The sequence below is a fragment of the Pan troglodytes genome, chromosome 14, assembly GCF_028858775.2.
Source record: "Pan troglodytes isolate AG18354 chromosome 14, NHGRI_mPanTro3-v2.0_pri, whole genome shotgun sequence".
NCBI lineage: Eukaryota > Metazoa > Chordata > Mammalia > Primates > Hominidae > Pan > Pan troglodytes.
In genome coordinates, this window is record NC_072412.2 from 94937610 (window position 1) to 94965295 (window position 27686).

The following is a 27686-nucleotide window of genomic DNA, read 5'->3' on the forward strand; positions in this document are numbered from 1 at the left end:
GTGAATTCTTTACTGTATAAAATTATGCTTTTGGAAACTATACTTTTCAGCTTCTCCTTCATCCATTAGTTAGCACTCCCTGATGGCTTGGGGTGTGGTGATTAATATATTATTGAATTAGGCATCAATCCAGGAAGCAATGGAATGTGTGAACTGAATGAGACTGTACAATTATCTGGTTCAGTTTTTTGAATTATAAAATAGATGTGAAAATACGTGGCCCAGAAAAATTAAATGCCTGACCCAAATGAAAAATACTCAGGTATAAACACTGTCAGTATAAATAATAGAACTCCTAGATTCTTTTCTTGCATGTTTCAGTCTATGCCTTCAGGATCCTATTGACAATATTTTCAGAGCATAGGTATTCTCCATTATGAAACTTGGGTAAACTGTTGACTTAGCTTCTACTCGAATACATTTGTTTAATGTAAATACAAACTAGAAATGTTTGTTATAATAAATGTTATTTATAGAAACAAATACCATGTGTGAGATTCCCAGATTCTAAACAGTAGCAAAGAATTTTATATGGAATCAGACCATTTTAAATAATGCTTTCAAATGAAAGAAAAAGACAATTAACTGACAGTAGATTTTTCTTTTTAAGTTGGATGTCATTTTAATATTGATTGGTTAATTAACCTTCCCCTTTTGAATGTTTCTATCAAGTTTTTTTCTTTCTTGTTATAATTAGACCATTTTCTTTGACGTAGATAACAAGCCTGTATTTTAGTTTTATTGCCATCAATGTTCTCTTTTTTCCCTTCCAGTATACAAAAGATAACACAAGAAATTTACAACTCAGATATTTCTGAGTGAACCCTGATCAGCTTTATCCAAAAGTATTTTGCCTGAAGTAGGTCTTGTGTATCACCTTTCCCCAGAAATCAGAGATGGATGGTGAGGGGAGAAAAGAGAATCAATTCTTTAAAAAAGAAAATTATGCCTATTTCATATCAATATTTCTTTGAGAAATAAACTGAATACCAGCAGCATAAATATCTATTTGAATGCACCAGAGAGTAAACAAGGCAGCCGAAGATTTCAGAAAAAAATAAAAGTCATTTGAAAGTAGGTGTCATCTTTGGTGCTTTATTCTTTGAAATGTTTACAGTTTGCTTGCTTGTTTGTTTCACTAATGGGAGACCGAACTGTAAGAATGCAAAGAGAAAATAAGGAAAATTAAGAACTTAGAAATCCTATAAAATATTGCAACAGCGTTACGATGTGGGAGGACAAGAATGAGCATACAGTGCCTATCAATGAGGAAGAGTCTTAATAGAAAGCCCAGGCTAAAGAGTTGAGGCTCTCAGTGAAATCGAATACTAGAAATGTGTGACCACTTAGGAACAAATGATAGGTAACATCAAACAAGCTCATTATCAAGTTTGAATAAAATGGCCTAAGTATATGGTAGAGAGTAAAAATAAATTTTCTCTGGAGAAAGAACATACCAGAGAAAACCTTAAATTACCAGTTTTTCAAACACACCAATTAGACTAAGCAATTGTTACTTGACACACCTATAATTAGAAATTAATGAACAGAAAGTAATAAGTCATATGGACTACAGACAAAGATGGACAGGTGGTCTAGATATTGAATCGATCACACAGTGGAATATTCTGTATACAAAACCCCCTGGACATGAGTTTACCTATATAACAAACATGCACATGTACCCCTGAACCCAAAATAGCACTTTAAAACAAAGAAAAAGAAGACCATGTCACCAATGTGGATGATAAGAGAATGTCACACCACTACTGCGGGATCGTCTTTGACCGCAAATTAAACAAGATACTACAGCACACATATTAGAACAGCTAAAATCCAGAACCCTGACACTTCAGGCTGACAAGGATGCAGAGCAACAGAAACTCTCGTTCATTTCTAGTGGGAACGCGAGATGGTATACCCACTTTGGAAGACAGTTTCATATTTTCTCATAAAACTAAACATACACTTACTATAGAATGCAGCAGTCGGCCAGGTGCAGTGGCTCATGCCTGTAATCCCAGCACTTTGGGAGGCCGAGGTGGGTGGATCACAAGGTCAGAAGATGGAAGCCATCCTGGCTAAAACGGTGAAACCCCATCTCCACTAAAAATGGAAAAAATTAGCCGGGCGTGGTGACGGGCACCTGTACTCCCAGCTACTTTGGAGGCTGAGGCAGGAGAATCGCTTGAACCTGGGAGGCAGAGGTTGCAGTGAGCCGAGATGGTGCCACTGCACTCCAGCCTGGGGGACAGAGCAAGACTCTGTCGAAAAACAAATTAAAAAAAAGAAAAAGAATGCAGCAGTCATGCTCCTTAGTACTTACCCAGAGAAATCAAAAACTTATGTCTACTTAAAAACTTGCACATAGAAGTTTATAGCACCTTTGTTCACAATTGCCAAACTTGGAAGAAAATATGTTTTTCTATTTTCAGTAGATGAATGGTACAAATGGACAGTGGAATATTATTTGGTGCTAAAAAGAATGAGCTAAATGCCATGAAAAGACATGGAAGGAAATTAAGTGTACATTACTAAGGGAAAGAAGCCAGTCTGAAAAGAGTACATAGTGTGATTCCAACTATATCACATCTTGGAAAAGGACAGCAAAGGAGAGAGTGAAAGATCAATGGTTGCAGATGTTGGGTTGCAGGTGCTTGTAGAGGGCAGTAAAGGTGAATAAGAAGAGCATGGAGGATTTTTAGAGCAAGAAAACTATTTTGTATGATACTGTGATGGTGATATATGTCATTGTCAAAACCCACAGAATGTACATCTCCAAGAGTGGGTCCTAATGTGAACTACAGACTTTGGGTAATAATGATGTGTCAAGGTAGGCTCATCAATAGTAAGAAGTGTACCACTGTGGTATGGGATGTTGATAGTTGGGGAGGTTGTATTTGTCTACAAGGACAGGGGTTGTATCTTTACAAAATAAAGTTTAGCTATTAAAAGAAAAAGAAATATTATAGGATATAAACTTTCATAGAGAATTTTTATTTAATACATAAATTTATTATGCATTTATTTTAAAACATAAATAAATGAAAAGTAAAATGAGTGAAATAAAAAAACAAATAGGCTGAACAGTAGACTAGGCATGCATAAGAGAGAGTGAATTTGGAGATAAGTTCAAAACAAAAGGTGGAAAGTAAAAAGCAAAAATGAATATAAGTAGGAAAAGGGTCAAAGCAAAAATAGCATTTGTTGGCCGGGCGCAGTGACTCACACCTGTAATCCCGGGACTTTGGGAGGCTGAGGTGGGTGGATCACTAGGTCAGGAGATCGTGACCTTCCTGGCTGACATGGTGAAACCCCGTCTCTACTAAAAATACAAAAAATTAGCCAGGCATGGTGGCAGGCACCTGTAGTCCCTGCTACTAGGGAGGCTGAGGCAGGAGAATGGCATGAACCCAGGAGGCAGAGCTTGCAGTGAGCCAAGATGGCGCCACTGTACTCCAGCCCGGGCGACAGAGTGAGCGAGACTCCATCTAAAAAATAAAAAAATAAAAAAATAATTAAAAAATAGCATTTGTGTAATTATTTTTGCAGTAGAAGAAAAGAAAGGAAGAATGATGCGGAGGCAATATTGAGAGGGATTTGGGACAGGAATTTTTCAAAATTCATTAGAGTTATTAAAGAACAGTTTAAAACTAATAATTCCAAGAAGGAGGGATAGATTGTTAAAAAAAAAAAAAAAAAAGCTAATAATTTCAAGAAAGAGGGGAGGGAAGGATTTTAAAACGAGCCAGAGAAAACACATAGGTGCCTTTAAAGGAGAAGCAGGAAGACTGGGAGCTGTCAACAGATATGTTGGAAAAAGTAAAGAGTGGAATAACATTTTAAAAGTATTGACAGAGAATCTATCAAATGATAATTCATTATATAGAAAATAAATATATTTTCAAAGTGAAGGTAAAAAAAATTATTCCATTCAAACAATATTAGAGAGAATATGCTAACAAAAAATAATACTAATAAGTACTAGTAAATAAGAACCTATCCTAAGAAAGCTGATACTGAACAAATAATAGAAAGGCAGAAATGACTGAAGACTAACATAATGCTTAAAGATTTGGAAATATCTAAATGTATGCTAATTGGTGAAATAAAAATAATAATTATAGCTATTGTATTTAAAATATATACAGAATTTAAATGCATGTCAACAATGGCATACAGACAAAAGGATGTGCAATGCAGTTACTAAGAGCTTAGCATTATCAAGGAAATAGTAAAGAATGTTATCAATATCAGTTTAAAAATGCATACTATCATCTCGAGTAATCACTAAAAAAGAATAAAGAACTTACAGTGGAAATTACACATATTTTTAATTACATGAACAAACCTGTGGGATTTATCTAAATCAAGTGCTTAGAAGCAAACAATTCATTATCACTTGATCTTTATTAGTTTTCTATATTGCTGTGTAATAAACTAACAAAAAATTAGTGCTGTAAAAGCCATTTATTAGTTCGCAGTTCTCTATGTCAGAAGTCTGAGCACAGTGGCAGAACGCGGTGGCTCACGCCTGTAATCCCAGCACTTTGGGAGGCCAAGGCGGGCAGTCACTTGAGGTCAGGAGTTCGAAACCAGCCTGGCCAACATGGTGAAACCCTGTCTCTACTAAAAATACAAAAATTAGCCGGGCATGGTGACGGGTGCCTGTAATCCCAGCTACACAGGGGGCTGAGGCAGGATAATCGTTTGATTATCCCTTGCAGTGAGCCAAGATCGTGTCGCTGCACTTCAGCCTGGGCGACAGAGCAATACTTCATCTCAAAAAAAAAAAAAAAAAAAAAAAGTCTAAGCACAGCACAACTGGGTTATCTACAATAGGTTTCACACAGCTAAATCAGTGTATTGGCCTGGCCTGTGTTCTCTGGAGTTCAGTGTGTTCTTCCAGTGTCATTGAGGTTGTTGGCAGAGTTCAGCTCCTTGTAGTTGCAGACTGAACTCCTGATTTTCTTGAGGCCACAGGACAATGGTCAATCACTCTTAGCTCCCAGAGGCTACTTCAGGTCCTTGCCATGTGAGGCCTCTTCCATTTTCAAAGTCAGCAGTGGAGAATCTCACATCAAATCTCTCTCATAATACATATCTTTTTCTGGGAAAAATAGGGTACTCTTAAAATGATCACTGACTAGATCAGAGAGACTGAGGATAACCTCTCTGTCTTAAATCAACTGACTTTGGACTTTACTTACAAATGCAAAATTCCTTCACAACAGCAGAAAATTAGTGTTTCATTGAATGCTTGGGAAATGTGTGTGTATACTAGGAAGCAAAGAATAAAAGTTAACTAAGCCCAAATTTTGAGGAAGATTTAGAATGTGAGAAAGTAGAAATTACTGATATTAGGAATAAAAAAGGAGAAAATATTAACTGCAATTCCTATTCAATGTTGACATTTTTCCAGAGATTTTAGCTATTTCAATAATACATTAAAGTAAATATAATTTATGAGAAGCTAAAAGTAACAAAATTGCTATGGTTTGCAGGCATAATTTTGTACATAAAAAAGAATTAAAAGTGAGATCAGCAACATAACTTGATTAAAGTTCAATATACAGAAATCCATTGTACATAATAAACAATTCAAAAACTAAATTCAATTAAGTTGAAATGACAACATAAAATATAAAATGCTTGAAAATAAATCCAATAAAAATGTATAAGACTTCTACATGGAAAACTTATATTATTAAAAATATTAAAAGAGCAAAACAGTTGAGAGATATATAAAAATTATGGGTTATAAGACTTCATATTATAAGGTTAATTCTCTATGATTTGATCCATATATAGAATATAATCTCAATCCAAATCTCAATAGTTTTGTGTATGTGAAAACTGAGAGGGTGAGTCCAAAATTTATTAGAGAATTAAAAGGCCTAGAAAATATAACACAAAGAGATTAAGCAGGAGGAATTCAAGTTCCAGATAACAAGACCCATGAAAACCTGCTTTAATTAACAAATCACTTTTTGCAGAAATATTAAAAAAAGGCCAACACAATATAATATAGGATCAATAACAAGCCCAGACGAACAGAGTCTTGACTTAGAACAAATGGATATTGAACAGTCATGGGAATAAACAAGCCTTCAGTGAACAGAGCCAGGTCAATAGGACCATGAGTGAAAATTAATCTTATTTCCATTAACCTCAGATGCAATACTATCTAGATGTAAAACATAAAACATTAAAGTTTCTATAGGAAAACATAGAATATTGTCAGGACACTGGCATCATAAAACACTTAAATGGGGTACAAATGAACCTATCCTAAAAAACAGATTGATAATGTGGGTTATAATAAAATTAAGAACATTTGATATTCATCAAAAGACACTCCCAAGTGTAGCTGTGACATCTTGGTATATTAATAATATGGAATAAAATATAGCAGTGAAAATTTGTGCAGTAGCAGTTTATTTTTTACTGTGATATTTTATTCTGCATTACTAATATATTATACCTAACTACATGTATTTATTCATCTATTGGTGGATGGTTTTTTTTTAATTTGAGACTTTTATAATTAATGCATATATAAAAATTCTTATAAATGTCATTTATTATATACAGATATGCATGCCTGCTGAGTATCTTCCAGGAGAATATTGCAGGAATATTCATATATACATATTTAGTAAATGTTGCCAAGAAGCTTGCCACAGTGTTTGTAACAATTTAGCCTCTTCTCAGCAATGTTACAAGACTTGTGTGTCTTCTGAGACAATTTTTTCTGTTTAGCACGTGTCCACAAATGGCCACGAAAACATTGCAAGTATTGATTTTGGGATTACAAATAAATTTTACTACATAGGCAAATTCACCAATATAGAATTCATGAATAATGAGGTTAAACTGCACACACACACAATATATATACATATATATGTATATTTTATACACACAAATTCATATTTTCAGATTGCTTATTTGGAATTGTTTCTCAAACATGAGCATTTCTGAACAAGCTTAACTGATACGTTTACTTCTGAAGTGGAGCATATTCCATCTATTGCTCATCAATTTCATCCCTGAAGAAGGGCAATGAAGTGCATATTCAACTACCTTGTCATCTCATTGAGACCAGAAGGGAAGAATTTGGGGCAGCTAAACAATCTTAACCAGCAGGGATTACTATAGCTCTGAATACTGTGCCAATCTACAGGCCAAAAGTTTTATATTTCTTACTCTAAAACTTAAGAAAAACAGAAAAATATTCTCCTTCAAAGAGATAATATTGCTGTTTTTATTTGCCTCTGTTGCTAATCATGACATGCTATAAATTCATGTTTTCTACCTGATAACCTTATGTCAATCATATAGAGTTATAAAATCTTAATATCACAATCCTCCAATGACAAATGCTGGAGCCAGCCTTAGACATTTTACGTTTCCCTGTGTCCACAATCACCTCTGTTTAAAAAAGCTCCAGATCCAAAACCTGTGGCATTGAAAGCTTGTTCCCTTCTTTATTTTCTATGTAAGCAAAATTAGATTTGCTTTGTAAGCCAATGGTCTCAAAAAGATCAAAAAAAGATGATTTATTTTCTCAAAAATTTTCCCATTTAATTATTAATAATCAATAATGTTTCTGTATACTGTTAAGTTTACGAAGTAAATCTAAGAAATTTAGAAATGTGTTATATTCTAGTTGTCAATTTTTAAAAATTATGCTACCAAAACAATGGAGTAATTTCAAACTAATTCACTTATTTATTTAATAGAGATTTATATTTCATTTCTCTGTAAATGTACATTGAATAACTCTGTCAAAATTTATGTAAGTAATCGATATATCTACTTTATGAAAATTCAATATGAAGACCAATTATTTTAGGAACACTGACTTCTTCAGAAGACTTATTGTATTTTTGTTACCCTTGCAATTGTTTTGCTGACCAAAATCTCAGTTTATCATTTCTACAATAATATCTTAAACATAATTCTCCAAATGTCACATTACTATTTTTTGGAGAACTTTTCAGAAGAAAGAATTTGCTTAAAGTATAAATTAATTATTTGAAAGTCTTGACCTAACATCTATTAATTGCTTGGCGATATTCAATGTATCTTACACCCAGAAGCATTTTTAAAATTATGAATTTGCTTTATGTCACACATTTTTAACTCTTTTTATTCATGTCTTTCAAATTCTTATTGGATAATAATGTCTTTTTCTTTCATATTACCAAAGCGTCTAATTTCTTTCCATTTCTATTCTGGGACACATCATTGTCTTTGGCTATCCTACTCTCAATTCTTTGCCCTATCTCTGCTTACACAGACCTTTGGAGCAATCTATCATCTTTGGAGTTTTATGACCAATAATTATTTGAAGAAATCTACCAAGATAACTGACACTTGCCTATGTCCCTTCCATAACTGCATTACTGAGCCTCCTATTTCATCTCCAGAAGAGAGTTGTTCTAGAGTGATGAAGCTCTATCATAGACTGACGGACCTCCATTCACACCTCATATGTTAGCATATGAAGTAATTTTCCAGAGTGGCCTTCTCTGAATTCCACACTGAATTGGTCCCCTTCAATATTTTCTCTGCATCACTTCATATTTTTTATGAAATTGACACCGGTGAGAGTGAGTGTGTATATGCAAGAGAGAAACAGAGACAGAGAGAGAGATTACTTTTAATATTGATTTCCCTCACTTGACTATAAATCCCTAAAGGCACGGTTTTCTTTTCTATAGTGTATCCATGTCTACCACAGAGCTGAATTATACACAGTGTTCAAAGACAATTACTGAAAATAATTCATAGAAACAATTGAACAAATGTTTTCTTTCCTTTTAAAGAACATACTCCGAAAACAAGTATGCCTAAACTCAAATATTATTGAGGAAATAATGTTTAACTCTTTTCTTTTGTACCCTAAAATTCTTCAAGGTTGGCAAAGATCTTTATAATTTAGTCACACATATCTAATATTTTAACACTGTAAACGGTTTACAAATATTTATACCACAAATGAATTGGAGTATATTATTTATACACATGCACGTGCCATTGGGATTTCATATTTTGTGCTCAAAAATGCCTGAATGCAGAATGTCCGTTTTGTCAGTGTCATATACACCCAATCTTCTACTTCTCTACCAAATAATTTACTAGGGCCAACTATTAATTAATTTGTTTTGATTTCAGTAATACGGACTTCACCAAAAAACAGTTTATGAAGTAATTCCAGATGTCCAAATATGCTACTCAGGATGCTCTGATCTCTAAGCTGCTTTTTCCCTCCCCCAACCTCACCTGTTCCCGCTGCCAGTGAATTTCCAAGCCACTGCAGCAGAGGTCACAACACCATCTATAGTTTCATATCCACAAGATTTTGAAAAAACACCCAGGCAGGGCAGGCACAACGACCTGTGGAATAAACAGAGTGTGTGCTTAGAGTCTCTCTCTCTCTCTGTGTCTGTCTATGTACATGTGTGTGTCTGTGTATCTGTGTGTGTGTGTGGTGTGTGTCCAGCTTTGGATGATATAGTGAACGAATCAGGCAAATTCCACAGGGATCCAGGCCAAAGCTCCCAGCCAAACATCAAAAGACACAATTAAATGGGAGTAGGAATAGCAGAAAAAGGCATTTCTAATGTCTTGTATGAGCTGAGATTAGGATTTATTCTTGACTTTCATCAAAAGCATGTGATGGTCCCAGTGTAGGATGCAAGGATGAAATGCTATTCTGTGGCAGGAGTTGCTTCATTCTGCCCAGGTCAGCTGGCCAAGGTCAGCTCTACTCTGTTCTACTGGCTGAAAGACTGCTGCATTTTTAAACTATGTATCTTGGAGAAAGTTGATCATAACCCTCTCTTTATCTAAATTCTCTCTCCACCTTATCAATGGCATGAAATTTTACCGTGAACATATATTCCTCATTCCTCACTTTTTTTAATTTTCACTGGTGTCTTTCTGACTTAGCATTTCTTTCTCCATTTTGACTTAACTGATTGTTGAGTTTGGAAACAAAAAGGTGTGTGTTTGGCATAGAATATATTGGCTCACCCTTTGTGTCAATTTCACCTTGCTGACTCTCCCTCACAAGGGCATTGTGTATGTCCAGCTGTGTCAGCAACCCTTTGAGAGAAGGGATGGAAATATTAGCCATCTCTGTATCCAAAGCTATGACTCTAATCTGCTCAATTAGTATTATCTTCTCTCTTTGGTATCTTTTTCATGTGTTTGTTCTCAGATATTTGTGAATGACAGAAAGAAATTAAAGGGTGATAGTTACTGGCCATTCAGAACCCCACTGTGTAAAATCCAGGAGAAATAAAAAATAATGTGGCAGTAAAATCTATCTGGGATTTAAATAAAATATAAAGAGGGCTGCCCTTGAGCATAATATTAAAGCATGAGTAGATATGCACTAGACAAAAAAGTAGGTGGGGAACACTGAAACTATGAGTAATAACAAAGTTATCTGTCATGTTCTGAGAACTGAAGTCAATTTATTCATAACAGATATCTGTTTCAAGATGATCAAAGAATGCAGTGGGAGATGCAGATACCTGATACCTGAAACGCTGATATCATTAATATATTGTAAAAAAATATATACCATATATATTATAATAACAAATATTGCAAGAGTGCTAGCCTTGTGGTATTATTAAATGAGGGCCTTTTTTTTTCATTATCCCTTCATTAGAACACATGGATTTCATGTCACTAAATAAAACTACACAGTTGTTATAATTACAAGGAGACATTATTTCAGAAGGACTGAGATCTACTGATACAGGAGGTATAAAGCAGAGGTTTTTACAAAAAAAAAAAAAAAAAACTGTTGGAGATGAAATTATCTATAAAACAGTCTCTGTTGAGCATATAATAACAGAAGTCCTGAAGACGAGATTAGTCAATTAGTGCTCATTGTTCTATATAGGTTGATCAAAACATTATGAAAATAGGGTAGTACAGTTTTATATAAGAAACAAAAGATGAAATCAAATCATAAGGCAAAGCCTGTTATTTTCAGCTGCTAAAAATATCACTTTCTTTTCAGGGTAAAGGCCTAGCAATTTTTTTGTAGGAAGGACTTGTAAATGTTATATGAATAGGACCAGGGTTAAAAAGGGTCTGTAGCATGTAAATTTCATAAAATAACTTTAATATTGATTTGAGTGATGAGAATATAAGTTATTTTAAGATGTTTGCTAGGTAAGAAGAAGAAAACTTATGCTAAAGTAGCCAATCCAATATGCTTCTTAACAAATATCAATAAAACAAAATGAACAAGGAAAAGCAAGAAGCATCACAAGCACAATTTCAAAACTTAAGCACTAAAAAAAATTAGAAATTAGATCTCAGAATAATAACATATAATCCCTAAGGAAAAATATATTTATGTCAGTGTTGTTGGATATTAATACTATATTAATAAGCACTATTTTAGTTCATGCATTGAATTTATTTTTAAAACAAATCATAACAGATTTTTTGAAATGACTATTGTTAAATATAAATACAGAAATGCATTTTGTTGTTTTTGTTTGTATTAAGAATTAATTTTCTCAAGTTTTCTTTCATAATCTACACAACAAAGAAAAGTCTTACGTATTTATATTTAAAAATTATAAAACCGCAGAAATAATGGGCTAGTTGTAGAATTGACCTGTGGAAGTCTAGAATCCCACTAATTATTAAGATTAAGACAGAGGCACTTTGGAATATGTCTCTATCTGTTGAGAATTCATTATGCAGGATATGATAGTAATTCCTGTACAAGTAATTTATTCAACTATTCATATCTCCTTACACAAAGTTTTAAACATAATACAAAATATACTTATTCCTTCAGTCTAATTTACATATTCTTCTCATGTTTAACCTAATCTTCCCTATATCAAATTGATTATTTTATACTTGTCTATTACTCCCACTATATTGAAAGCTATATAGTACAGAAAAAAATGTTCTCTATTAGGCCAGGCATCCTTGCCTACACCAGTAATCCCAGCACTTTGGGAGGCCAAGGCGAGGGGATTGTTTGAGCCCAGGAGTTTGAGACCAGTCTGGGCAACATGGCAAAACTCAGTTTCTGTACAAATTAGCTGGGCATGGTGACATTCACCTGTGGTCCCAACTATACAGGAGGCTGAGGTGGGAGGATGGCATGAATTTGGCAGGTCGAGGCTGCAGTGAGCTGTAATTACACCACTGCACTCCAGCCTGGTCAACACAGCTAGATTCCATCTTAAAAAAAATTCTCTATTGCGGTTTTATTTTTTAACCCTCAGCCAAGAAAACTGCTGCTAGTCAAAGATCATTTAGTTTAATTAAATTTTTGATTAATTTAAACTTGATTTTCAACTTCTACTTGCAATTAACTTGACTTTTTATTGCATAATAATGTATATAAAAATTATATCAATATGCTACTGTCAGAAAATAGTCATTGGTATATCCAATTTTGTTACAATGCTGTTATATTTTAAAATCTTGATTCACTATTATGTGGACAATTAAAGATAATTAATACAATATTCATAACAGTTAATAAAAGGTTTAAAATAATTAAATATAGGCAAGTAAAATACTCCCAAATAAAGAATATAATTTTAGAAACACACTATTAGCAGAAGAAAAGAATGCTACTCCAAATATATAATACTATTATTTCGAAATCAATTTATATTTTATTGGATAGTTTTTACATTTTTCTCACATATTACTAGCTTGCTATAAATCACAAAACTGCATATCCATGTTTAAAAATAAGTCAATATATTACAGAAAAATTTATTATCCCCCTTCAAGTAACACACCCATTCTTGAAAAACGTATAGATCTATAGCTATCTTTCTAAATATATGAGTAAAATTGTAAAACATATATAATTAAAATAGAAATTGATTTCAAAGTAAAATTATTATATATTTGGAGTAGCATTTTTTCTTCTTCTAATAGTGTGTTTATAATTATAACTATATATCTATATCTATAGAGATTCATAGATATATACATTTTTCAAGAATGGATGTGTTACTTGAAGGGGGAAATAAATTATATATAGATAGATATATTTATAGATACATCTATAAACCCACGATGGGGGCTAAAACCACAATGTTATTGTCATGTTAATGACATGATAGTAAGCTGGGTTAAGTTAAGGACATTTAGGTTCATCTATAAGTAGATGTATCTATAGATAGCTATAGATAGGTGTATCTGTATATATCTATAGATGTATCTATATAGGTGTATCTGTAGATATCTATATCAATAATATATAGATCTACATAGACCTATGTATCTATATAAGTATATATATACTTATACACAGATATACTTATGTGTATCTCTTATGTGTATATATATCGAGAGAGAGAGAATGTATATACATCTTATGCATGTGTTTGTGTGTATTTCATTTGCTCCCTTTTTTAAAAGTTGTACAATATGAACCCCAATTAAAATGTGAAAAGTAATGATTGTATGATACAAATTCCAGACTAAATATTAAAAACAATGCAAAGACATATAGATCGAAAGCTAATAAAAAATTTTAAAGGAATTTCTGATGACGCAGGAAAAGAGATATATAAGAATAAAAACGTAAGGGACAAAACAATTTTTTAAGTATAACTAAATCCAATTACATGAATAATTACAGTAAATATCACTGTTACAGTCTACTTAGTCCCTAGTTTAGCTATGTCCAAGTTCTTGTCCCACAACCAAGAAAAATACAGCACATGGACACTGGAGAGTGAGTAGAGTAGGATTTATTAAGCAAAAGGAAAATTCTCAGCAAATAGAAGGGGCCTGAAGGCAGGTTGCCAGAAATGGGACTGATTTCTGGGTCTTTTATATGGCAGAAGCCAGTTAGTTTTCTGTGGGTTTTGCCGGAATGAGAGAGGCAAATTCCCTCCTAGGGGTGTTGTATTTGTGCAAGCCTGGAGTTGGCCAGAATGATTACATCTCGGTTATTTTGCCTAAGCAAAACCCATGGTGGGGGCTAAAACCACAATGTTATTGTCATGTTAATGACATTATAATAAGCTGGGTTAAGTTAAGGACATTTAGGTTCATTTATTGCATCTGTGCCTAAGTTGGGACAGTCTCTTCTGAGCAATGTCCTGGCACAAGAAGAAGGTAGGTACTGTAGGTACTGTCCCATGGTTGTTCCTGTGAACATTGTCCATCTCTGCCCTTTTCCTGAGACCCTCCTTCTCAATCTACCTAACCAGCCCCCAACTGCCTCCTGTCTCATTACTACATTATACACTGGAATAAAAAGTTTCATGTTATCTGAATGGACAAAATAGTGAAACTCAACTATATGCTGTCAATAAAATATGCTATTTAATGTAAAGAGACAGACATTTGAAAAATAACTAGTTAGAAAAAGATAAAGCATGCAAACAATAATTATTAGAAAGGTAGACTGGAATATTAATATCAAAAAAAGTATTATCAGAAATAAAGAAGGATATTTCACAATGATACCAAAATAAATTTAAGAAAAAGACAACTATAAATGAGTATGCTCCTAATAATAGTGTTTCAAAATATATTAAGCAAAAATTGACTTAAAAACTAGTCATCAAGTGATAGAGAAACTGCAAAAAAGTAAAGAGGTTGATGATTTGAGTGATAAATAGAACTATACTGAAATAAACGCTAATTGAAATATAACATGAAAATTGTAGTATGCAACAAGAGAATTGTATAAAGGACAAAGTACAGCTTTAAATGCCTGTTTTAGAAATAGTGATATATCTAAATTTCGATGATCCTACCTAGCTTTCACTTTAAAAGGTATGAAAAGAAACAGCAAGGTAAGTTAAAGAAAGGTAAATTATAACATAAAAGGGAAAATCAACAAAATATAAAAAAACAGCAAATAATCTATAAACAACAAAAACAATTTTATAGTAATTAACAAAATCGATATACTAAAAAATAGAAAGCAAACAACATAATTATCAGTATTGGAAATGAAAGAAGGGTTATCGTTACAGATTCTACAGAAGTTGAAAGTGATAGATTATTATGAATAAATTTATGACAGCAATCTAGCAAATTAGATGACATACGTACTTTTAAAAATATATAATTTATCAAAAATGATGCAAGAAGAAAAAAATCTCTATACAAATAGTCCTCAACCTATGATGTTGCTACTTATCAATAAACCCATTCTAAATTATGAACATCATAAGTTGAAAATGCCTTTAGTATTCCTAACCTACTGTATTAGTCTCTTCTCATGTTGCTATGAATAAATACCCAAGACTGCATAATTTATAAAGGAAGGCGGTTTAGCTGACTCACAGTTCTGCATGGCTGGGGAGGCCTCAGGATACTTACAGTCAAGGTAGAAGGAGAAACCAACATGTCCTTCTTCACATGGCAGGAGAGAAGTGCAGAGTGAAGAAGTAAAAGACCCCTTATAAAACTATCAGATCTCATGAGAATTCACTCACTATCACTAGAACAGCATGAGAGAAACACCTCGATAAATCTAATCACCTCCCACAAGGTTCCTCCCCTAACACACGGGGATTACAATTCAGATTACAAATTCAAAATGAGATTTGGGTGGGGACACAGAGCCAGACTGTATCAATCACCTACCAAACATCATAGCTTAGCCTAGCCTACCTTAACATGGTTAGAACACTTACATTAGCCTACAGATGGGCAAAATTATCTACCACAAAGCCTATCTTATAATAAAGTGCTGAATATCTTATGTAACTTATTATTAAACTTATGTAACTTATTAATTTCACTGAAAGTGAGAAACAGGATGGTCATATAGGAGGTAAAGTACAGTTTCTACTAAATGCATATCGCTTTCTCAGCATCATAAAGTTGAAAAATCGGAAGTCATACCCTTGCAAGCCACGGACCATCTGTATAGCCACACGTATGCATAAATGTGCACACACATACACACACCATTCCTACAAATGTACACCTTATATAAATTAAATTTGTTATCAAAAATCTTTTTCTAAAAAAATACTTCAGAACTACATGGCTTTCTCCTTAAATTCTGTCAGACCATTAATAAAGAATTGTCATAATTCTTATACAATTCCTTTTAGAAAATACTGAAAGATTATCCTATATAAAACTTTTCAGGAAATAGAAGAATAACTTTCTAACTTGTTTTATTAGTTCATCATAACCCTAGTAATAAAATCTGATAGAGACAAAAATGCAGAGCAATGTCGCTTGTGAATACAGATTCAGAAATACTGAACAGGATATTAGCAAATCAAACTCAGATATACATAAAAAGAACCCTATATTAAAACACAGTAAGGTTTTTCTTAGAAATTCAGATCAATTTGACATACGAAATGGAATCAGAGCATTTCACCACTATACCAAAATAAAGTATAACCCATACAATCATTTTAATAGATGCATATAGATAATTTGAAAACAATACCATCCATTCATGATTTTTAAAAATACCGACAAGCTAGGAATATAAGAGAACTTTCTTTATCTAGCAAGATCTATGAACAATTTATAGCACATAGTCAACAATAAACTGTTCACTTCTTTCCCTCTCGGATGAAGCACAAGATATTGGCAGGCTCTCACCAATTCTGTTCAGGTTTGTTCTGCAGTTTCTAGTCAGGAATATAAAAATAAAAATAATAAATAAATAAATAAATAAATAAATAAAGTATGTAAACATCAAAGAGAAAGAAGGAAAACTCTCTGTATTTGCAAATGACATGATTCTGTCCATACAAAATCTTACAAAAAGTTGCAAAACAGTTACAAGAACTAATAAGTCAATTGGACAAAGTAATGGACTATGAGATTCACATACAGGCCTAAATTTCATAGTTACTTGCTAGCAGAAAACAATTGAAAATAAAAATAAAAATAAAAATAAATTACAATAACATCAAATATCACTTTAAAATACTAGAAATTAATTTAATAAAATATGACCAGGATCACCACACTGAAAGTATAAAATGTTGATGCAAGAAACAAAGACACTCTTAAAAATGAAGATATATACAGTGATCATGGATTGAAAGATCTAATATTGTTAAGCAGTTAATTTTACAAATGTAATCTAATAACTCAATGTAATCCTAATAATAGGATTTAGAAAGTATCATCTGGCCAGGTAGGGTGGCTCATGCCTGTAATCCCAGCACTTTGGGAGGCCAAGGCAGGTGGATCACTTGAGATCAGGAGTTCAAGACCAGCCTGGCCAACATGGTGAAACCCCATCTCTGCCAAAATACAGGTATATATATTTATATATATAGCCGGGCATGGTGGTGGACACCTATAACCCCAGCTACTGGTGAAGCTGAGGCAGGAGAATCACTTGAACCCGGGAGGTGGAGGTTGCATTATCCAAGATCACAACACCGTACTCCAGCCTGGGCAGCAGAGTAAGACTGTCTCAAAAAAAAAAAAAAAAAAAAAAAAAGTGACATCTAAATAAATAAGTGAATAATAAGGTCCTAATAAATAAGTGAATAAATTAGGTCCTAACAGTCAACTTAAAGCCCAGTTGTTACAGGTAGCTAGATAGGTATGAGCAGGGTAAGAGGGGGCTCTCCCCGGACTCAATAGGAATATCAGGTGATTGTTTGACAATTATCACACTGACTCTCTAAAAATGATAATTCAGCAGCCCACCCAGAGTGCCAGGGAGAGGCTGTCTCCTGATGATTAACAGCTATTAACATTAAAAGTGTTAACTGAATGCAGATGCCAGGGAGAAGAAACTGAGCATGCGCACTGAGACAAAACGGTGAAATACGAGCTTCTGGGTACACTCCACCAAAAAAAGGGAAGAAAACCTCAAATGGATATGCATAAACATCGTAAACACACTGAGCGTGCTCATTTCCCAAGGCTAAGGAAGGCACTGCGCATGCGGGAAGCCCACCATAAGGGAAGAACCCTGGGAAACAGGCAAGCCCATAAAGCCGCATGATCAATGTTAAACACCCTTTTGTTTCTCTCTGTGACCTTCAGGCGCCCTCTTGGATATCTTCCAAGTGATCTCTCCTTTCTTTCCTGTTCTGAAGCCTTTTTAAATAAACTTCCACTCCTGCTATGAAACTCGTCTTGGTCTCTTTTTCTGCTTGACACACCTCAGTCAAATTCTTTCTTCTGAGGAGGCAAGGACTGAAGTTGCTGCAGACCCATGCGGATATGCCGCTGGTAACTCAGGGTAACTCTGATCTCTCCCACAGGTAACACAGTCATATATTGTTTTTAAATTTTAATATTTTAATTCTGGATCTCTAGAAGCTAATTATGTTGTTACTGCTTCTTCAAGTCAATGTTTTCTTATTTCTTTGACACATGGCTCATTACTTTTAAAAGCCAAAGGTGTACGGAAATTGTAAACCAAAAATGAAATTCTAAGCGCCCCTGCCCTGCCCCAACCATCTGAATGGACTTTCTCCTCTTGGCCAGGGCACTCTTTTAAAATCTAACCTGAGAGACTTTGAGGCCGTGACAGGAAGTGGGGGGTCAGATATGCCTCATTATACCTCTGCAGCACTAACATCAACAGAGACCTTTAAGAAGCATTAACAAACATTTGCAATCTATTCTCTCTGAAGCCTGCTACCTGGAGGTGTCATCTGCATGATTAAAATTTCTCTATAATCTCTTATCTTAAGCCAGACGTTTCTTTCTATTAATCCCATGTCTTTTGATAAACTCAACCAATTGTCAACCAGAAAATTTTTAGACCTAATTGTAAGCTGGAGTACCTATAAGCCCACTTCAAGTTGTCCCACCTTTCTGGACTTAACCAATGTATTCCTTGTATGTATTTGATTGAAGTCTCATGTGTCCCTAAAATGTATAAAACCAAGCTGCACCAGACCACTTTGGGCACACATTCTCAGAGTCTCCTGAGGGTGGTGTCATAGGCCATAATCACTCACATTTCACTCAGAATAAATCTTTTCAAATATTTTACAGAGTTTGTCTCTTAATCGACAAAATCAAAATTGTGACCTTGAAACAAAAATGTTCCTCTTGGTTGATTTAATTACTTTCAGAATGACAGGTAAATTTTAACTACTACAAAATTTACCTGTTTTTTGTTTTTGTATATGGTGGATAAAGTAATATTTCTATCACTCAGGTATCCCTCAAAGCTAGAATATATTAGAGTGCATTTAAATTGTAACAGTTTTCCAAATTTTTTGCCTATGTGTAAGGGAAAATACTTGATCTTATTATTTCGTGTGATTCTGATGAGTAATTTAGTATCATTCTAGGATTAAAACAAAGGATCTTATTTTGACCATTGCATGTAAAAAGTACTCATTTAATTGGTTATTTTCAAGATATCAGAATTTATTTAACCTATTACAAAGTAATAATGAAAGAAGAGTAAATATTGAAGTAATATTTAGCCTTGGAATTCAGAAGCATGATTACCGCTTGAACAGGAGTAAAACTAAGGAAAAAACAGACACCAAAGATGCTAAAATAAATAATATTACTTTACTATTTAACATGGTGTTGTTTCTCAGTCTAACCCAGAACTGCAGTAACTCAGTCAGCACCATGAGAAAGGCTCTCTAATCCCAATGGGCTTGGCTGGTCTAAAACCATAGCAGACACTCGGGCCTTCTTTGCCAACCTTTGCCCTCCCACTCTCCATTGCCAACCTTTGCCTTCCCGCTCTCCATTGCCAACCTTTGCCCTCCTGTTCTCCATTTTCAGTGCTCAAATGTGAGTCTCTGATGCAAGAAAAGGCCAAATCAAAGCAAACTTGCCAACATCAGAAGAAAAAACGGTAAGAGAATCAGCAGCTGACTGATTATTTTTATCAATTCCTAGGGCACAAGAACCCATTAAAGGTTGCTTTTTGTTTCTTGTATTCTCATTCTAGAGTAGTAACTATAACGAGCGTAGTGGGCCCCATTGCATTTAATGGGATAAAATGAAGAAAAAAAAAGGTTAGGGAGCTGATTCGAGTTTATTCTGGCTGAAAACTCCAAACTAAACCTTTCTATAACAAAAGTTTTAGGCAGAAAAATAAACAGCACAGTTGTTTTTGTGTTTATTATTTGGTTGGTTGGTTCTGATACTTTTTCTCTATCAAAAGTTTTCCTATTGAAGAATTAGCTAATTAATGTTTTTACACATATGCAACACCCCTTACATTTGAATATAGTGTCTTTTATTTTTCATAGCTTGGGTTGATTAAGGCATTAGTTGTTCAAAAGAGACAATAGAAACACTACATTAATGTGTAAATACATATAAAACTTGTTTGGAGTTTCACTGTTAATCCAGAATTATGTGCTAATAATTCAGTAAGTGAAGTAATCAATTACAAGATTGTATACAACAGGATTTTTGCATTAAAATGTATTCATGAAAAAAACACATCTTCCTTTCCTTATGCAAGGGGAAAAAAAAACGCTTTTACTATATGTGCAATCATTAGTGCGATATGTTGTAAATAAGACTATACTAAACTCTGAAGGCCCAGTTTTCTCCTTTGGCCTTGACTAAACTTTGTTATTATTATAATTTTCTGTGATATCATCAAGGTCAAATTATTTGCCTATATTTCTTGACCACTACTATGAACTTGCTAATGCTTCAATTCTTTATAAATTATGAAATGTGCTAATTAAAGCTGAAATCCTTTGAGGTATTCAAGATACAATGTATTGATTGACTTTGACCTGCACCACAGGATACGGTCAGAATCCAATAATGAATATTATACAGGAATCATTCCTGCTATCTGATGATCAGATAACAAAGGGAAAAAGCAAATAGAAAAATCAAGTCAATGCAGAGAAAACTGAGACACTTGGACTGCTACAGTATTTCAGCCATATCACTATTGACATTTATGAAAACAATTGGCTCATGCAGGAAGGGAGCAAACCATAGAGACCAGCCTGTTATGATTTTGAGGATTACTTTAATATTGCCGCATACAAAAATACTATGGTTTCCATTCTATATCAGGCTATTAAGCTTTTACTTCTTAAACTTTTTACATTAAATTTTGCAAATATTTTCTTCATTATCATCTGTATTTGTTAACAAGTTTTTAATAGCTTGGCATGGAGTCTTATATTAAAGCAGATTAAAATTATAATTAAAACTATTTCTTTAATCATAATGAAAGACAGCAGAGGAAGGGGTGCAGACGAGAGAAATATTAGAAGAACAGAACAATTATTGAAAATTAGTTTAACAGAACCTGCAATAAGCTACTTGTTGCATTTTTATGCACAATTACATGCAAAAGCTGTGTGAAACTATTATGATGATCTGAGATATATACATATTAAGATTTCAGGGGTTTAAACTGGATATTCTCTCACCTCTATTCAATAACATACATTTTTGCCTATAATTTGCATATAAGTTATGTGGGATAAAAATTAAGTATTCAATAATAAATACCCTTGCATTTACACTTATTTGTTTGCTTTAAATTAATAAGACTCAGCTTAATACTCATTTAAAATCAGAATATTCTACCATTGTGCAGAATTTGAAAGTATACGTCCATAACTACTAAATTAGAGTAGGGGTAGTAACAGCAGCACTTGAATGAAAAACTCTCAAATCAGACTTTCTCAGTTTTCATCTTAACTCTGGCACTTACTAGCTCTGTGGGTTTGGGAAATTTATATGACCTCTTTTAAAAATCGTTTTTATGACCTCTTTTAAAAATCGTTTTACATATTGTTACAAAGGTGACACTATTAGTGTCTAATTCTTAGAGTTGTTATGAAGATTATATAATATTAGTCAACCAGGATGTCATTATCAAATAGCGGCAGCAGCAGCAGCATTGCCTTCACAATTTTCTATGCTTTCCTTTGTTTAGCATTAAATATGTGCTGAGCATGTCCCTTTTGCTATCTCGTTAATTCTCTCTCAAAACGTCTAAAGTAGGTCAGGAATAAAACATAGATGTCTACAATAACCCGGCACCTGGATGAAGAGGACAGGGGCGGTAATACGGAATGTTGGAAAAGTTTCAAAGTGGAGGAGACAATCTTCTGTAAAGCAAGCAGGCATTAGCTTCAGGGGATTCCTGTCATGCTGGCCCAATTGTGTCAAAATTTCTTTCTTTTCAGTAAAGCCAGTAATCTGTATTTGGGATTAAAATCTACTTCTGCTTAATGTTAGAAAAAAATTAAATAATTTAAGACACTTATGGGGCCACCATCATAGGACACATTTTTGATGGCTACCTGTTTGCTGCCTCATAAATGGGCATTAGTACTCAATTTTTCAGTGGATCAAGAGGGAACACAGAACTTGCCTGAGGTCAAGAAGCATGTAAGTGCTTGAGCTAGTATTTTAGAGAAATATCATCTAATTCCATATTCCCTTTTAACTATGTTGCATGGCCTCATATCTTAATGTATGATCTCTAGGTAAATATGCAGGATTTATATCCACTTGACTACATTATCACCTTCACCACATCTCAGAGGATGTTGCTCTCAAACAATAAAAATTAGCTTCAAAACTTTAAGTGTATTTTTCTCACATTATTAATTTTAATAGCATAAGGTATCACTTAGTATGATTCCATGTTTGCTGCATACTTAGAAAATCATCTTTCCTATTTCACCTTCCTGCACAGGTACCACAACCCATCTCTATGCAGGACCAGTTATGTAATGCATAGTGCACAGTGCAAAACAAAAACGTGGGGCTCCTTTTTCGGATCCAATAAGAATGTCAAGACATTGACAGCAGAGCTTTAAATCAAGCATGCGGCACTGCTGAGCATGGAGCCCAGGGCAACTGCACAGGCTGGACGCTTTTGAGGCCATCTTTGCCTCAGTGACACACGCAGTGAGATGGCCTCTCCTAATTGAGCAAGTCTCCAGATGATCTCAATATGGGGTTCAGGGCTTTCTAAACTTGAGATTCAAATCTAAGTATTTCTATAGGCCACTTTAGACATCCCAAATCCTTGCAATATTATTGTCCCCTTTTATTTTTTTGGATTATGTAAACTCTGGCTTTAATGAGCACAGTCTAGTGAGTACATTATATTATTAAATCTTAGGTTTATACATGCACGTATGTTAATGTATCCCAAATAAAAATATAATGATAACAATTTCTAAATGAAGCTCTCAGATAACAAATGAATTTATAAACCCTTATTGGCTTTTGATATTTAAAATAATACCTGCAAGCTATAACACATTTTAAGAACACAGACGCTTATAAAACAATTAACATAGAAGCCTTCTTTTCCTCTTAATCTCACTCCTCGGGTAGCTACGGGTTATAACTGTTTGGTGTGTGTTCTTCCTAAATTTTTGTTTTCCTATAAAACATAAAAACAAGGAAGATATGTGGTAGATATATTTGTAAGCCATCATCTCATTCTTTCAAATGACTTCCTATTATTACATATCATGGACGACTTCCTATTATCCCATGTCATGAATATACTAGAATTTATTTAGCAATTCCTTATTGGTGGGCACTTGAGCTACTGTCAGTTTATGTGTGTTTTGTACTACATTTTAAACTGATTCTGAGTAAGTAAGAACTTGTTATAGCAGGGATACTAGCAATGTAAATGATACATAAGCAAGGTTCAGTACTTGACCATTGAAGCTTTTGGTGGAGAAACAGTATGATCAAAGGTGTATGTTAGAATAATGCAAGATGGGAGCTGAATTGGAATGTGACTCTAAGCAGAGAAGACCAGTAGGCTATTTCTACAATCATCTAGATATGAGAATCTGAAGATTTGAATAGGGGCTATGATAGTAAGAAAGGAGATAAAAGATTCTAGAATTACCACTCATATTCCATTAACTAGGAGAAATTGGTAGTGACAAAGAAGTTGTTAATTCCTAACTACAACTAAATCAAATCTAAAGTCAGCTTTTGATTTTCTAATGGTGGGACACAGAAGAGAGCTGGGACATGCTTCTGGTTAGTGGATGAATGCTGATCATTCACTTTGGGAATGGGTCAAGCCTTGGGAGTATATGTGACTTTAGGTGGAGGCAGGAGGCTGAGAAAAGGAGACCAAACAGAGTTCTGATCTCTCTTCTCTGCTTACATCAAAGGCAGCTCTTCTGCTTCCTGGGTTCTTGCTTTCCCGCTTGACAGTTGGCCAATAAATGCTCTCAGCTGGAGAGGTAAAGGGGTCCCAGCTCACTGCTCAGCCTCAACCATGTATAATTCAGCCTCAAATAACCAAAATGTAACCCTTTTTGGGAAATAGAACTGACAGGAGATGGTGGCTGATTAGATATAGGAATAAAGAAGAGTTAAAGACAGCTATGAGATTTCAAACCCAAATGAATGGGATAATATAACATTAATTGAAAGAACTTGGCAAAGGGATCAATTTTTTTTTTCTTTTTAGTTGAATCAGGAGAGAAAGGAATGTATTTAAATTTTTTAAATGCAAGATGGAGAACATACAATTAGAAACTGAAAATTTTGTCCTGGGACTCTATAGAGAATTCAGTCGGAGTCATCATCACGTGGCTAAGCTTTCGCCCTGTGAAAGACAGAATTTGTCAGGAAAGTCAGAGAAAGCACCGTGGTGAACAGCAGCATTTGATGATGGGAAGAACAGAGAGTGGTCTTAGACAGAGTTATCCTAGAAGCCAGAAGAGGAGGGTGCAATTTCAGAAAAGTGAGGTTCATATCATTAAATACCATGCATGGACTGAGAGGACACATGCCAAGAAGGACTTGCCAGATCTGCTAACTGAGGATAGTTAGTGCCCACTGGGCCAGGGCCAGGGCCAGGACCAGATGGCAGCCTGGTGCAAGTCTGTGTGGGGAACACACAAGTCCATGACTCCAGCTTAGGCAGAGCAGGGCGAGAAGGAAAATTAACAAGAGGCGAGAAAGGGAGAGTAGGGATTCCTGCACCCGTGTTTAGGGGATTCTCCTTCCCTTTTCAGGTTTCACTATCACTCTGAACCACAAGGGGATGTTGTCTTTTTGTTCTTTCCCATCATCAGTAAAGAACTCCAATTTTCCATTTTTGATATAGAACTAAAATTTGTTACATGTTATGATGGGAATAAAAATGTTCATTCCTTCAACTGAAAGAATTTTACTTCTGACTGTATTGGAGTTAAGCTTTTGGTTCTCTCATCCTTAGGCTGTTTATAGCAAGGAAAACCTGGAATGACCTAAATGTCCAACAACTGGCAGACTGCTTAATTAGATACATTCAATAATTCAACATTAGTTTCATTTTCTCTTTGCTATCGAAATACTCTCTTTTCAGGTGTAATGAATCATAAAATTTGACAAGAGGAACTTCATGTGGGCTGACCATTAACTTAGGTTTACACTCTCTGTTATCAGAGAAGTCCTCACCTAAAGAGTACACTTCTTTCTCGAGGATTTGGCAGTAAGGTTAGCATCTTTTTCTTTATTTAGAACAGTATCAATAAGAAACATTGTACAGACATTCTGCTTCCACCTGCCCTCAAGGTCCTGACCAACTCTCCCACCTTGCACAGATGCACCACCTCAAAAGCCTGTATCCAGATCCATTCTAATGCTCAGGCTCTTTACTGAATATGAAGCCCCATCTGCTATTGCCCAATCCCGTGTAATCAACCCACATCTGCACAACAGGCTAAGAGGCAAATTCCAGATTGGAGACATCTGGTCAGCCCATCCTCTGAAAAGTCATTATTTTGATGACAGATGTTTTTGCATTCGGTTGAATCTTGTGCCTTAAACTTTGCACCTTAATGGTCTCATCTTACCCAAGCCCTGATCCTTCTGATCCTAGTTTACATTTATTTTACCAAGGGATTTTGGCAAAAGACATATGTGAGTTGCAAATTACACCCAGGTTATACACAAACCTCTCAGTAGTTATGGCTAATTTAATCATTTAACGGTGTTATCTACTCTCCTTCATATTTCAAACATCTGAAAGAATGAAACATCTAAAGATTAAATATGAGACTCAAATGATGGGTGTAACATATAGAACTGATGTACAGAAATGTATATATAACTAAGTGTATATGAGCATCTACAATTTTTTTAAACCCTTGGATTTAATTTATTCACTGACATAATTATAAAAACTGGTAGGCAGATCACAAGGTCAGGAGATCAAGACCATCCTGGACAACATGTTGAAACCCCGTCTCTACTAAAATACAAAAAATTAGCCAGGCGTGGTGGTGTGCACCTGTAGTCCCAGCTACTCAGGAGGCTGAGGCAGGGGAATTGCTTGAACCTGGGAGGCGGAGTTTGTGGTGAGCCGAGATCGCACCATTGCCCTCCAGCCTGGTGACAGAGCGAGACTCCACTTCAAAAAAAAAAAAATTATATTTATCAAATAGCATGATTTTACTCTCAATGAAAAAAGTCACCAGAATTTATTTGTACACTGTAATACTTCAAATAAGATTTTAAAAAATCACTATCAGTTTCAGTGGGGAAATTATCTATTGTAGAATAATACCATTCTGTCAATAAAACTTTTAAATTTTTGATACCCAACCTAGTTTCATTTCATTGGATCTTTTATCAACTACTGGAACACTAAACTAAGGAAATATATAAGGTATTTTTGAATTCATGGCATGAAAATTTAAGAAGCAGCAATAGCCACTAATGCTTAGATTCAATAGGGTATTCCATAAAGTATATTTCTACAACAATATAAAATTATCCTGCCTTTTTCTAATACGGTGAATGTCTGGTCTAAGTTTTTGCAAATTGCATTCGCCTATATAAAACATATTTATTGCTTATTTATTATTTATTGCTGAATAACAGAAAAGTACACAATTAAAATAAATATTGAACTCCATATCCCTCTGTTATTTTTTTCAAAAGAAAAAGGAATAGTGTTTTATTAACTATCACACTGTTATAATACACTTTAAACGTACATTAAGGTCGCCTTTAAATTTGAGATGGTCTCGAGAATAACAAATGAACAGAATTCCAAATTTTTGCAATAGGTTAACTGCTGCAGTTACAGGTATACATTTAGGAAAATTGTATAGCTCTTCCATGACCAGCATTGTAGCTTTATTTTGTACATTTTTTTAATTGAAAATATAAACTAATTTAAAAATAAAAAGAAAATAGAGCATAATAAAAAATACGTTCTCAATTAAATGTACTAGATACATGTAAATTTTAAGGGAAGAAGCAAAAAAGGAAAATGATTGATATTTAAGTGCAGACTGACTACCTGGACAAAAAAAAAAAAGACAAAACAATGATAAAACCTCTAGTTTTTCTATGACTAATATCCAAATGGTTGGAATATCGTCACTAAGAAAGTGATTTGGTTATGTTTGCATACGTTATAATTTACTGGTAATTTACATGATGGCTTTTAAGGCGCTGGCAGACATATGGTTTTTGAAAACAAAATTGGATAAAAATCACTGCTAAGATGCGATACGCCTTATTGTTTTGGTCCCCCAATATTGAAGAAAAGGGATAATTCACTATAACATTTTCTTACCATCCAAATGCCTCAAGCTATACATTTTAAACTTCCTTAAACATTGGTTATGTTGCCCAATTTTGTTATTGAAATAACATTAACAAGACATTGTTTTGGCAAGTTAAATCTTAAACATGGCTTTTCAACAGGATTTAAAAGGTGACTATCCCTAGAGTTCCATGTTAAAACGTAGTTT

The 27686-nt window shown here is 34.2% G+C and overlaps 1 protein-coding gene across 5 annotated transcripts in view; it reads right to left on the minus strand.

Moving 5' to 3' along the window:
• The window catches only part of LOC107968076 (zinc finger protein 283-like), an 83066-nt gene that overhangs the window by 11521 nt on the left and 43859 nt on the right, over nt 1-27686 (minus strand). For 3 of the 5 annotated variants that reach the window (XR_010150538.1, XR_010150537.1, XM_063792276.1), the window contains 2 exons: nt 10045-10116; nt 9292-9405 (listed from right to left, as the gene is read on the minus strand). The exons of 1 other annotated variant lie outside the window; for it this stretch is intronic. Coding sequence is in view for 1 of the 4 variants with exons in the window: in XM_063792273.1 (XP_063648343.1) it covers nt 9292-9405 (114 nt within the window). In the remaining 3 variants the exon portion in view is untranslated. The remainder of the gene's footprint in view (nt 1-9291; nt 9406-10044; nt 10117-27686) is intronic. One more of the 5 variants, XM_063792273.1, reaches the window with a different exon arrangement.